Here is a 14,143-nt window from a genome sequence, read left to right on the forward strand (position 1 = left end):
AGACTACGTCTGTCGGCTAGCCTCCACCCCACACCCATTTTGTCCCGACCACCAAAACACAGCGCCATTAATGCGGCAGTTAAAACGTGAACGTCTGTGGGCTGATCGTCTGCTGCTATTAATGGTGCTGTATTGAAATTAACCATTTAGCGTGCCAAGTACGGGCGCTCATAATTATACGGCTGTGAGCCTATTAAAGGGTTGGTAATTGCGGGGTAGCGCTCGAGCCTATCTCGAGTATTTACTTGTACCTATTTAGGATCGAGTCGGCACTGTGGCCGCATCTGTTTATTGCGATTGGCGACCCCTGAAGCGCGGACGGCAGGGTCACTGTTTTCTCCGGTGTTTAGAGCTGGGTTTGCCCGGACTTTGATTAAAATACATCCGCTTGGTGTATTTATAACTTTTTTTGGGTTTCATTCGCTACACATTCGACTTGGAATCGCAACAAAGGGTCTGCATTGGCCTCTGAGGAGGGCCCATCTTGGCCTTTGAGGGCCCTCTGCTGGCCTCTGGGGTCCAACGACAGCTCATGCCGGTCTTTTAGGGCCCCACGCTGACCTCTGAGGGCCCATGTTGGCCTGTAATGAGTAAGGACACACATTAGCCTCTGAGAGCCCAACTCGGTCTCTGATGGTCTCAAACTACTGGCCTTTGTAGTTTGCAGGCCCTGTACTGGTCTCTGAGGGCCCTAAACTGGCCTCTACATGAAAACATACATGGGTGGGTTTCTGAAGATCAGAGGGCTCACGCAGTCTCCGGCACAGCCTTACGTTGGTCCTGATCGAGATTGCTTAAATTGCTTTACGTCCTGATGGTCCCGCGCTGATTCCCTCATATTTCGACGTCGGGTCCCCATGAGCCGGTGTGGGTCCTGGGGCTGGCAGAGACTGATGAAGTCGTTAGGGCTCAGGGCCAGTCTTTTTAGCAGTAGGACTACGCAGGTTGAGTGAGCCCCAACAGAGCCGTTGCGAAGCCCCGCAGGAGTCGCGCGCGGCCCTCAGCTGCCAATTCTGAAAGCTCGGAACCTGTGGGGGTCTCCAGAGGTCGGTGTGCCTACTCTCTCCCGCCGCCACACAACTAGGTACCTATATGGGTAAATGTCATAGTCTAAAAATGCTCTCTGGGTTTCACATGCTTGTTCAAAGCAAGAGGTATCTGTACTTTTTAGCAAGAGGTACCTACCTATCTGTACTTTTCCGAATTGTTTTATAGTGGTAAGGTCATGAATCCGCGTGCCTGACCTTCCAGTATACCTACATATGCTACACCGATCCGTCGTCATGGTGCAGCGGCCCGACCGGTGGGCACACCGTGAGACGGTAAATGGAACTGGTGATTTTGCCTTAAAGGTAGTGTGCCAGCTTTCTTGGACCGTATGGAGTTAATGGCCCAGATAAGGAGAACCGGATTTTTAGAACTTATCCATACCTTCAAAACTCATGGAAACGTCTTAAATTCTTCAAATTTTGAGTACCCCAGTGCGAAATTCGCCCCGACGGGTTGTCGGTCGTACCCCAACCACATTTCACACCACTATGAACAATAAATGCACACACTGAAATCGCTATTACCGATATGCTCATCCAATCAAGTTTCGATAAACCCGTTCATCATCAGCTCCTGCGGTTTCGAACACGCCTGTTAGGTGGTGCGGTAGACCACGCCCAAAGCCAGGGCCCCGGTAACGTGAGGTAGCCGAGTCAGGGCAGCGTGCGCTGACCCAAGCCGGAGCCGCGCGTCCTCCCGGTGTCATGTGATAGCCCGGGGGCCCTGGCTTTGGACGCGGCTTCTGCTCATACTTTGTGGTGCGGTGGTGGTGCGTCGGGCTGCACGCTCTGACTTCGGCCAAGAAAAATGCGTCAGCTGATCATTGTCATTTCTGTCACTTGCGTGTGGTGAAATGGGGTCATAACTTATAAGACGGCTTTTTCATATCAATTATTTTACATAAAATCATATTTCAAACCATAAATAATGTTCGACAGCCAAATAAAAGAAACAATACCAATACGGGCTTACAGTTTAAGGCTCGACATTGTGGACATTGTGTTGTCTACGATTAGACAGCTGATAACTCATTCCCGTACGTCGTATGGTGGTAACACTATAATGACCTTTGCTTATTGTCACAAGTGCGCCGCATTCGCGATTGTTGCCCGACGCCTGTTTGCAGGTGAGCCCACTACAGTTGTTATACATATCTAAAAACCGATAAACTTTTAGGCGAAAAAGGCACTATTCCAGGCCTATTTTTGATTTTTTTTTTTGCGATATTAGGTAAAAACAGAAGCTTCTTATCCTAGGAAAAATAAAATGGGAAATCTTTCAAAGGTGGCACACTACCTTTAAAGGGACTATCCCACCTTTAACATGGGGTTTGAGTTGAGATAGCCAAGTTTGCGGCGAGGTTCAGAAACCACTATCTATCTATAGGTTTCAACCCCCGCGGCCTCTTGGTGTTGAAGAAATTCGTTCCCTTCATTTGAAAATGGGCCTTGTACAAGGCCCTATCTTCAACATGGAGCGACCGTTAGTGTGACGTCACCTCGTTTAGTCATTCTGATTTAACCTTCGCCCCAGTGGGGGGGGGCATATGTTACCACCCTGTCGCGTTTTTTTTCGTATAAATAAAAAACTGCGGCGCGTAGCGCCGCGCCGCTTAGGGTAGCTTTTGGTACATCAATTTTGGACAATGTGTGAAATTTTTGACCCCAGGTCATGTCAGGTCAGGTCACTAGGTCAATTTAACCCGCGCCCTGCTGGGGGTCCTGGATTTCCACGCCCTGCTGGGGGGGGGGGGTGTGTTTGAACACCCCCCCTTGTAACTCGGCTCCTGGGCCACGTAGCGATACGCGGAAGGCGGCGTTCGAAAGAGCGTCAAAAATAATGACGAAATCACTTCGGTCAATTTTTTGGTCAGGTCAAAGGTCAGGTCACCAGAGGTCATTGAAGGCAAAATTTCGCCGATTTCCAGGTCGAATGTCGAAAATTTCCAAGAAGCCAACGCATAACTCGGGAACCAATAGAGCTACAGCGCCGCGGAAAAGCGCATTCGATAGCCCTATTAACGCCCTTTCTGAGTAATTCTCTCAGATTTGACCTAACGTCAACGGTTTTGCCTGCAGGGGGCAAAAACTGCAAAAATAGCCGATTTTTTCGAAAACAGTTTTTCTGCAATAACTTTTGACCCAAGCCTTGTACGAGCTTACTTTTACCGGCATCGTGTTCCTCTCGTCAAGACGCATCGAATGAACTATAACTTGACCTTGAAAGGTCAACTTGAAAATTTGACCTCAGGTCAAGGTCATGACCTGACCGGAAAGGGTCATGTTGCATATCAGTCGATCCGTATCGTCGAGCTGAACACATCTAAGGCGTTTTCATTGCTCTAGCATGCCTCTATCAAAAGTTATTTGCGAAAAACTGTTAGATACCATTCGTGACCTAAGATGACCTCAGGGCATAAACAAGGGTCACGGACACCATTTTCAAGTTCAGTGTGTCTAAACCACTTGTAATTCGGTGTTTGGGAGTGTTTATAATGTCTTTCATCCAAAAGAGGCGCATTTCAATTTTCTCCCATTGACTTATAATGGGGAGGTCGCAAAATTGACCTGACCTTAGGTCATCGATATCAAAATTCTGAGATATACATTTTGTACATGCTATTGCTCTTAGCAATCGCTGAAAGTTTCAAAGCGATCGGTCACTCGGTGTAGCTATGACAGACATTGAAAGTTTTTATGAGGTGAGGTCACTTCAAGTGACCTGGTGACCTGACCTTGAATGACCTTGGTCTGAAATTTTCACAACATGTGTAGAATTGATGTATGATAAGGTGTACCAAAAACGGCGGCGCTCCGCGCCGCCGTTTTTGAGATATTCGCGAAAAACCACAAGGGGGGGTGTTCAAACACCCCCCCCCAGCAGGGCGCGGGTTAACTGACCAAGCCTAAAAAAAAGTTTGCAATCATGTCCAGCCTGCAGTGTTTGTCAGAGAGGTTTCAAACTTGGTGGATTACATAATGTTATGGGTGCCTACAATTTGTATATCTCGGATTTTTTATATGCGTGACCTAAGGTCAGGTCAGTGGCGTGACCTTTCCATTATAAGTCAATGAAGAAAAACGAAAATGCCTCTAGATCCGTGTGTACGCATAGGAACAGTCCAAATATTTCAGGATAACAATGATTTGGACCACCCGTGACGACCAAGGTGTCTTTTTTGCTGATAGCCTCTTGAAAGGTCATCCGAGGTCATTTGAGGCTACAAACAGTTTTTTGCCAATAACTCTCGATTGGAACGAGATAGAACGCTGGGGTTGGCCTCATTGTGTTTGTCTTGCCGAGACACATCGACTGATATGCAACATGACCTTTTTCGGTCAGGTCATGACCTTGACCTGAGGTCAAATTTTGAAGTTGACCTTTCAAGGTCAAATTATAGTTCATTCGACGCGTCTCGGCGAGAGGAACACGATTCTGGCATTAGAAATGACCTAGCTTTTTTTAGTCAAAAGTTATTGTCGAAAAACACTTTTCTTAAAAACAGCTATTTTTGGAGTTTTTGCCCTCTGGAGGCTAAACCGTTGACCTGAGGTCATTTTTGATGATGACCTTATCAAAAGAAGAGTTCAAAAGCTATCGATTGCTTTTCCCAGCGTTTTTCTAGCTATCATAGTTCCTGAGATAATGACATGTTTTCTGAAAAATATAATGACAATTCGCAAATTTTGAGCTTTGATGACCTCTGGTGACCCCAATATTGCTGTAAGATGAAAAATGACCGAAATACTTTCAAACGTACGCATCAAGAGCTATCGACTGCTTTTCACCGCGTCTTTCTAGCCCTCTTAGTTTTTGAGTTAGAGGTGGGTGGTAACATATGCCCCCCCTCACTAGGGCGAAGTTGGCGGAGACCGCCACTGGGGCGCGGGTTAAATGGGTTTGTTCGTTGAAAAATCGCTTAAAACTTGGTCTGAACTTTGTTGTGGTGCCTACAGAGTAAAAAGAATCAGCTTTATGACAGTAATGTGGCCTGGGGAAGGAGGTAATTTTGGGCTGTGACGTCACATATTTGAAAGTTTGTGTTGTTTGTGTTTTGTGTGGAATATGGGAAGCCTAAGATGTTTAATGAAAAATAAATGCCAGAACCTTGTTCCTGGTCATCCAATCTATAAAGTCGGGCACAATTTAACTGGTTTTAACAACATTTTAGAAGGTGGGATAGTCCCTTTAAATTGAGCTCAAAGATTTCACGCAAGAATGAGATGGATGAAGCATAAGTAATGCCAACTGTGCGGCGCCTCGTGGACGTAAAAAATTAGCGGATCACCCCCCCCCCCTCCCGGTGACGGATAAATGTTATGTCCCGCGAGTGTGACTTTGGCCCCCCCTTTTGCTAGCGGCTGCGACCGCCAGTGTATCCCTCGAGGTCTTTACAAGATAGACTGATACACCCCCTGATTCGGGTCACGGATTAGAGAACTGCTGATTGCTTGACACGCAACCCACGGACCTACGAGGGCTTTCGAAAAAGAACATATCTTACAAAGATAACGGTCAAGAGTCAAGTGGTCATAGGCGGCGCCCGGGCGGCGGAACGGGGGGCACGGCACCGGGGGTGCCCCCTTTTGATTTTGGCATTTTGAAATTAGCCCTATGGGCGTTGCATGGAAAGAATGGGACAAAAAGTCGGCAGTGCCCTCCCCCCCCCTTAATTGAAGGTGTTCCGCCGCCACTGCAAGTGGGCTGTTCAGGACTATTATTTGAAAATATAATAAGAACAATGTCTATTTGGCTTGGGGTTTGAGAGCTAGGAGTGTCTTAAATTGCTGGCTTGTGTCTTACCCCTTGCCCTCGTGCGAAACGAATTGGCTACTCAGACCGGTCCAGAAGCCGCCTACCTGATTTTTCCTGTCCCTTGATGGCCGGTCGCTGTCCCAGGCGATTCTGGGTTCGGTCGGGTCACTGCCCTCTGTTGGCCGGCCACTTTCCCAGGCGATACATGGGCTCCATCGGGTCATAACAGTCAGCGGGGTCGAGCCTCTTCCTTCGAGCGCCTGCCAATGTATTTACAAATGGGCACAACACATTTTTTCAACACATAAGTGACATACATGATATATATTTCATTTACAGCATCATATTTTGCTCAGCATGCAATAACGACCGCATAAGTCAGCAGCTGCCTACGACGAGTCCTTTGCAGGACACTACAGTGTGCCAGGCGATAGCAACAGAAATATCGGTATCTCTATGTCATTTGTCACTCATGATATCAATACAGACAATACTCGGGCTGAATTCTTAAGCCTAGATACATACACACGTACTGTCATTGGGTCACAAGACGCAGGCATCAAACAAAGCAGGATCGCTAAACAAAATTGATGTCTGATCGTATCAATACCGTCGGTTATACACTCAGTACATCCCTTCAAAAATCGGAAGTCCAAAACGACATCATTGACGCCAGCACAATAATCTTCCAATATAGTAAGCTACAACTGAATGTTTATTTATACACAACGACATAAGCATCTGCATTCTCCAATGCATAAAAAATATGAATCATAAATGCTTGATGAACAAACGCCGCAACTACTAAAAATATAATCTATCAGGGTAGTCAAGGCGCGACACCAATCTTATCAACTCTGCTTGCATGTCCTGTCACAGCTAACTTCACATCAAGGGACCAGTCTGCTATCACTACTGGATACAATGTTTATGTTCTTCTAAAGCGGATCACTTGCACATTTGGACGGTCGTACCTAAAGCGAAGCGTACGTCTATGCGATGTCACAACATATTCTCTGAGCTGAACTCTTTCAACTCTCGTGGTGGTGATTTATCATAAAATCAATTCTGTGTATATGCATTATGCAATTTTCACTTAAATTTCTAAAAGGCCGTTCCAAGTTTAAACGTGCGTGATATAAAATCTATACATGTAGCCGTTTGATCTATTCCTAGATCCCATAGTTATCTAGCGTCCCTAAACCTCACTACCCAACGGAACCTCAACATGTGGCGCGCGCATTTCACGCGCCACCTGCATAGCGCGCAGATCGCGTTCCGGATGCTGATTCCGGGAGTCCTGTCGATCCATTGGCTGGCCAGGAAGAACAAGTCTCTTATCCGGTACAATGGTGGCCTCGCTCTCGCTTTGTGATCGCCTGTAAGGAGTCCGGCCGCCAGACCTTCTCTGCGGTAGGGATCCTCCCTTTGTGCTGAGGTTCTGTACCACAATGTAGCCCCCGGGGTGTTGTGCCAGGGATGCGGGTGCCAGGGATGCGGCCAGGGATGCGGGTACTCGGGTGGTGGAAGGGGGCTCCTGTTGGAGATGGTCCTGCGAGCTAACCCCCGAGTCTTCCGTTCCACGGCCAGCTAATGAACTGGAAGGCTCAGAGCTAGTATGCCTATCCAAGACACCCTGAGCTGGAGTAGGGTAGTACTCCGTTTCTGAACGGAGCTCCACTTCTTGGAGCAATTCCTGCGAGCTAACCCCCGAGTCTTCCGTTCCACGGCCAGCTAATGAACTGGAAGGCTCAGAGCTAGTTTGCATATCCAAGGCACCCTGAACTCGAGTAGGGTGGGACTCTTTTTCTGAACGGGGCTCCATTTCTTGGAGCGAGCCTTGCGAGCCAACCCCCGAGTCGTTCGTCCCACTACTGACGTGTGACTCAGAAGGTCCGGCGCTAACACGGCGATCCCTGACGCCTTGGGCTGGCGCAAGGGGGCATCCCACAGCTTTTAACAGGGACTCCATTTCTTGGAGCAAGTCCTGCGACCCAACCCCCGAGTCGTCCGTCCCAGGACTTTCTGACTCGGCGGGCCCGGCGCTGTTTCTGACACCCTGAAGTGGTGCCTCGTGAGACATGTCGCAGGCCATGACTCCAGCGCCCGGATCTTCGTGGTCATCAGGGTTGTGTCGTTCACGCTGACATGAGTCGTCGCTATGCATGCTGCTCAGTCTTTTCACTGCCGATCGCCAGTGCTTGCCGTGTTGCCGAAGGAATTAGGAATAGTTATGACTAGCTGTACCAAAACGAGAAGTAGAAGTGTAAGAGTGACTGTCAGCAAGGCGGCGACCCAAGCAGAGGATATGTGAACTTGTGTTTGGTCAAAACCTGCTTCTGCGTAATACTCACCTGGGGTCCCCGTGTTGGAACTGATAGTAACGCTAATATCAGGGGTGGTACTGGTCAGCGTAGTGGTCGTTGACGGGTCTGAACAGAACTCTAGCTGATACTCCCCCAAATTGGGCCAGGTGCCGTTATTTTCACAACGGACATGAGGAGGTGATATGCTTCGTCTTATGCGAGCATCATCCGCGTTTGCCATGTCAGTGAGGCCTAGAGCCTTCGTCATATCCGACGAAAAGCAAGTACAAGGAATACCAACCTCAAGTCGCAACATGAGAATGCTTTGTCGGTGATCAAATTGCATTGAGCCGTTCTCAGGTGCCACAACCACCAGGTCTTCTACTCTGATTCGGTCTTCGGCTTTGCCGTCTAAGTCGAGAAGGACGAAGGCATCCGTTTTCAGAATGTTGATGGTACAGTTTTTTAAATTGATTTGTTCAGTAGCATGCACTTTCAGCGCTCTGCCGGACACTTCCCCAAAGGTACTTTTTATAACTGAGAAGTTGGCTACATTCACTGTGACACCTCCTTCAGCCACAGTCCCGAGGTCGCTGTCGATGATTTCCAGTTGTTCGATGTCCCCATGGATTGCCAATGGGGCGATGTGACCGATAGTTGAAGTGTCTACTAGCAGTTTCATGGACTTCTGAGTAGCTGATATACAGTTGGCTTGTGTCTTGTTGATGGACGAGTCAGTCAGTGACAGCGATTTGATCGTGCTGCCAAATGTGTGTTTGTGACATGTTGCCATACGGACATGTTTAAGTGCTAGTGTGTCAATGTCCGCCTTGATTGAATCAGGGGCAATGTGTAAATTTGGCGATCGCTCTATAAACATTTTCTGAATCGATGTTCCCGGTGCAAATGCCGCCGAGTTCAGCGAGAGAGTTTCAACGTCTTCCAAAGTCATTGTGCTGATGTTCACGCTAGAGTTGAATGCTCCGGTATCGATGGAAAGATTTTTCATCTCTGTCATCGTCACCTGATCGATAATGGACTTTGCATTGAACGCACCATGGCCGAGCTCTAGACTGGTTACTTGATGCATCTTCAGGGAATGAAGATGGGTGGAAGCGATGGCCATGCCAAAAATCCGACACGTCTCAAGTTTCTCGATAGTCACTCTTGATTTCGAGTTTTCCCACCCGGAAAATGTGTCTCTGTGCACATCCAGATTATTCACTTCTCTGATGACTACAGCGATCTGGCCTGTTCCGTTTTCACGTGCCAAAGAGCGTGGCTGAAGAGTTAACGTTTCGATGTTGTGCAGTTTCAAGATTTCCAGTGAGGCCAGGGAGGCGATGGTGTCTCTTTCAATTGTCAGCTCCTTGATGTTACGCAGCTCGATGTCACGGACAAGTCTCGGGAAAGATGTCGCTGTTAGGTTAACCTGAAAATAAAGGGAATTATCATGAGTGGTTCAGCTTCGCCGCGGCAATTACTGTTCCTAATCGGAATTTCATAATGATGGAGGGTAGTAATGTCAAGGTTGTCAATTTTTGAGCCTTCATGTTTTAAGGTAAATTACTAATTGTGCTTAGAATCAACGTGCTCTGTAGTTCCCCGTTTTTACTACGCCATTTTGCATGATAAAAATGGAACACAATAGCTACGATGCAAGTAAAACATATCGGCCAAAAACACTGACATGCCTTGATAGAAATTCGACGATCCTCTATCCTTCCATTGACGGAAACTTTTTGCCAGCAATCCAACGAAAAAGGGAAAGTTTCACAAATATTCGAAAGATAAAAGAAACTTGTAAATGATGTGACACTCGGTAGAAGCTAGCTTTTTAGCAATGCCGTGTATAAATGATTTTAAGAACATTGATATCATATCATTATAATCAACATCAAATAATAATAAGAAACCGAGAAAAAAGTCCAAATAAATACCTAATAAGTGAAGTGTTTTACTCTCCAGCTCTTGATCTGAGCAATCAAACGCAAAAGTACTACGACAAAAAGTTGTCAAAGGTGATAGAGCTCTGCCATGAAATGCTGGATTCTACATTTGACAGGCTCGACCAATTCTCACCTGCCCGCGCGGCCGGTTCTTCAGATTGCAGTAGACGTTCGTAAATTTTTGGCACTCCTCGGGAATGTTGAACTCACAGCTTGCATGCTTGCAGTCGATTCGAGAGGCAGTCACCGGCTGACTGATCAGAGTCGCTGTCAGCACAGCGATGGCCAAACGAGCGCCGATCATTGTGATGGACTAGTCGTAGTCGAAAGGGGAGGGGGTCTGATGGGTGCTATAAGGATTCGGTGAAGGGAAAATACGCATAATGTCTCAGAACGGCAGCATAGCGATGTTGGATGAGGCACCGCTGAACTGCGACTGAAACATATAATTCACCAACAGCGCACTTCCACATCCTTGGGGATTTAATCCGATGATATCGATAGCACTTGTGCTAATAATCCCAATCTGATAGTGAATCCAACCTTATCTCTCTTTGTGTCAATAGAGTTGTTAAGTGAAATGCTTTAAAACGATTATCTAAACCCACTGCAAGTGATATATAATACTGAACGAGGCCGGTGTAAATAAATTTTCAAGACCGAGGTCCTTACTGGATTTTTGAACGAGGCCGAAGGCCGAGTTCAAAAATCAGTAAGGACTGAGGTCTTGAAAATTTATCACCGGCCGAGTTTGGTATGTATTTTACTGTATGCCAACGATAAATTTATTTTCTGGACCGAAGCTCTTAGCCGACTTAGGAACGAGACCATCCCAAAATGTTCGCTTAAGTGCATTCTGGTAATGCATTTTTGACCGTGGTCAATTTGCTTACACCAGTTATTACCACACCCCTCTGGCTAATGTATTTGAATAGGCCAGGCATACAGTAATATTGATAACCTGCGGTCAGGTAGGGAATAGGACTTTCAACCAGCTTCGTTTTTTGGCACACCTTATCATACGTCCTTCTGAACATCTGCAAATTCCAGTTCAAGGTCGTTCCAGGTCAGGTGACCACTGACCAGGTCACGTCATGTGATCGTACCCCAGAAAAAAAACATTAGGCATAATGCTGGCCATAGGTACACCGCCCGAACGATTACTTTGAAACTTGCATCGACTTTGAAGAATATCCTTATTGATAAACGCTTTCTCGAAATTTTGCTATCGGTGACCTAAGGCCAGGCTGGTTTTGTAACATTTTCATTCTAGCCCAATGGGAAAAACTGAGCTGCGCTTGTTTTATACAAAATTCACATAATTAACACTCAAACATGGGGTAAAAAGCATATATGACACATTGAATGGGGAAATTGCACCCCTGACCCCTCTTATTAAAGTTTCCCCAGAATATGAGTCTTAGCATCAAAATTTGCTTTAAACTACGCGTTTCAACATTTTCCAATAATGCCCTTTTAGAGCTACTTTAACACACCCCTTCGTCTGCAAAACATGGTGTGGTCTTCCGTTCCGTCGTTCCCATCCTCAAGATACTCAAATTCTTCTCCTCCACAACTCAGACCCCCGATCCGGTTTGCTTGTTTGTTTGTTAGTTTTGTTTGTTTGTTTGTTTGTTTGTTAGTTTTGTTGAGTTAGGTTAGGCCCTTTCGGCCTGATGAGACCATTGCAGAGCCGGAAGGATGATAGGAATTCGGTTGAAACAATGAGACATTGACTTGGTCGAGCAGCCTGGTGCTCCGCCGTGGCTAAACAGTGAGCCCGTCGCGTGGACAGGCCCCCATCCCCCGGACAGTCACTGCACCCAGCCACTGGCCCTCTCCTGGGGAGGAACTACCCTGTACCCGCATGGGATAAAGTTATCCGCTTAGCCCGGAACAGGGGGACATGAGGTGTAGAGAAGGATTTGAATACCCTGAGAATGGAAACGACAGAATGGAGGACTGATCCGAGATGGACGCCGGTACGGTCACCTTTATCTCATGCGGATAGCTCCAACCCAGGAGCAGGGTCGTAGCCGGGTGTGGTGACCGTCAGGGGCCTGGGAGCACTGTCCACGTGATGGGCTCAGCCCCGACGAGTCACCAGGTGTCTGTCCAGGCCAATGTCTTCCCCTAATTTCTATCATCCTTCCGGCTCTGAAATTGTCTTATCAGACCAAAAGAGTCTAACCCATCGAACCAAACAAAGCAAACTTGGTGTGATTTTTGTCTATCGACCGGCGTCCCCTCACGGTTTGATCGGTGAGCACTGCGCAGCGCCGTCGGTGTTGGGCCACCGCCTGTCGACCATAACCGTCACTCACCTGCCATCCGTGACCTGCGCAACAGTCCCGCGAGCTCAGTCCTGCGGTCATGACAGGTCCCACGCCCGTCCTGAGTCTCTCACTCCTGGTCAGCGGGATAGCTGTCTGGGCGGTCACCATAGAAAATTTCCAACGAACAAATAACACCTACGTCGACACCCCAAATGCTATTGTCTCGGCGAAATCTGTTGTGGCATGTGCTAGTATCTGCAATAGTATTCCGCCGTGGGTGTGCGACAGTTTTTCGTATCACAATGGTGACTGCTATCTGTTTGACCTCACTGGAACTCAGGTTTGTCCCGATTGCTCCGTGCCTGTGCCAGCGATCCCTCCAGAATCCACATTTGAAGTGTTCAGCTACCGAAGGAAACAAACTGCAACATGTCCAGGTAAGCATGCAGCCCACGGAGGTGCTTCGAATCGGATACCGTTTCGTAGGTAACATTAAATATCAAACATCTTTAAAGCATTGCCATCTGTCTCAATGTCGTAATTACAATATCACCGGTGTATATTGTATAATTGTGTATAAGCACCGGTGAATACAAGGTATAAAATTCTACCATATAGTTAGTTATGCACCGCAACAAACAAATACCCACCTATATAATAAACTGTTCTTCACTTATAGTTATTGTATCTGCAATGGCTAAATGATATCAAAATTTACATGCCAACTGCAGCTCATGTGGACCTAATAAATTTAATCATACATGTTACCCATAGCATAGCATTTTGGAACTTTGTTGAGAAGTCTGTTTCCAGATATTGTTTTATTGAATGTGCTTTTATCATTTCGATTCACGTTTTGACTAATAAGCGAATTAACGACTGATGATCGTGCTTTCACAGGCACTTCCACAGATATATGCGCCTGTCCGGCCGGCTTCAGCCGCTGTGCCGGCCGCTGCTTGATGAAACTCCCTCAGGACCAGCTCAACTTCACCGAAGCTCAGGAGGCCTGCGGCTCACTGGGCGCCCACCTGGCCGTGCCCCGCTCGACAGCCGAGAACCAGTGCGCTCTGTCCATGGCAGTAGGGGTTGACACTTGGCTCGGGGTGTCGGACCGAGCCGTGGAGGGGGTGTACGCAGCAGAGGACGGCGGGGACCCGATCCTCCTCAGCAGTCCCTTCTGGGGCACCGGTGAGCCCAGTGACGCCACAGGCGAATTTGACTGCGTTCAGATCTGGAGTAACGCCTGGGATGACACGCTCTGTTCGTTCAACATATCCTCCATCTGCCAGATCAGAAACTGCCTCACACCCGAGTGTGTCTAGAACGGTATTCCTATGATCGTAAGAGAATGATCGTATGATCGTATGATCGTAAGAATCCTACGATCATCTGAGAGCGTAAGAGACTGAGACCCAGTGAGGATTCATAAAAACATAGCGGAGGGATGACCGTAAATCCCTCCTCCTTTGTTCTTCTAAGCTTTTTTTACAATCTTCTCCACGAATATTTGTTTATTTGTTTATTTGTTTATTTGTGATTATCACCAACAGAGAAATTCTCCACTAACAGGTGAAGTCAGGAAAATAAAATGCATCAACACACACAACGGTATGAGGGAACCGCACGAGTATGAACATTCATTCAGACTGAAAACAAAATCCACAGTTCGAAGTATAAATATGAGAATGAAGGTAAGAGTGAGAATACGTGTATAAGTAAATATGAAAGTAAAAATAAAGAAAAAAAACTTTGATATTAAAAAACTACAATAAAAACCACAATAAAAACCATCAGATGAGCTGAA

General features: G+C 47.0%; 2 protein-coding genes across 2 annotated transcripts; one reads left to right on the top strand and one right to left on the bottom strand.

Moving 5' to 3' along the window:
• Positions 1 to 7,003: 7,003 nt before the first annotated feature.
• Positions 7,004 to 10,498, bottom strand: LOC122376170. The gene is made up of 4 exons (XM_043355897.1): positions 10,194 to 10,498; positions 8,083 to 9,543; positions 7,585 to 7,734; positions 7,004 to 7,246 (listed from the first exon to the last, which is right to left on the bottom strand). The coding sequence occupies exons 1-4, from the start codon at positions 10,362 to 10,364 to the stop codon at positions 7,004 to 7,006; spliced, it is 2,025 nt and encodes a 674-aa protein (XP_043211832.1). The 5' UTR covers positions 10,365 to 10,498.
• Positions 10,499 to 12,032: 1,534 nt separating this feature from the next.
• LOC122376171 (C-type lectin domain family 4 member M-like) lies at positions 12,033 to 13,661 on the top strand. The gene is made up of 2 exons (XM_043355899.1): positions 12,033 to 12,042; positions 13,237 to 13,661. The coding sequence occupies exons 1-2, from the start codon at positions 12,033 to 12,035 to the stop codon at positions 13,659 to 13,661; spliced, it is 435 nt and encodes a 144-aa protein (XP_043211834.1).
• The last annotated feature ends 482 nt before the right edge of the window (positions 13,662 to 14,143 follow it).

The sequence above is a fragment of the Amphibalanus amphitrite genome, unplaced genomic scaffold, assembly GCF_019059575.1.
Source record: "Amphibalanus amphitrite isolate SeventyFive unplaced genomic scaffold, NRLGWU_Aamphi_draft 002039F_arrow, whole genome shotgun sequence".
Classification (NCBI taxonomy): domain Eukaryota; kingdom Metazoa; phylum Arthropoda; class Thecostraca; order Balanomorpha; family Balanidae; genus Amphibalanus; species Amphibalanus amphitrite.

Excerpts from the sequence above, each read along its gene's own strand:
- LOC122376170 (XM_043355897.1), bottom strand. The coding sequence starts at position 10,364 with ATGATCGGCGCTCGTTTGGCCATCGCTGTGCTGACAGCGACTCTGATC. Across the intron at positions 7,735-8,082 it reads GGGTCGCCGCCTTGCTGACA|CCCAAGGCGTCAGGGATCGC; the intron begins GTCACTCTTACA and ends CCCTTGCGCCAG. Across the intron at positions 7,247-7,584 it reads CCACCCTACTCGAGTTCAGG|AACCTCAGCACAAAGGGAGG; the intron begins GTGCCTTGGATA and ends ATTGTGGTACAG.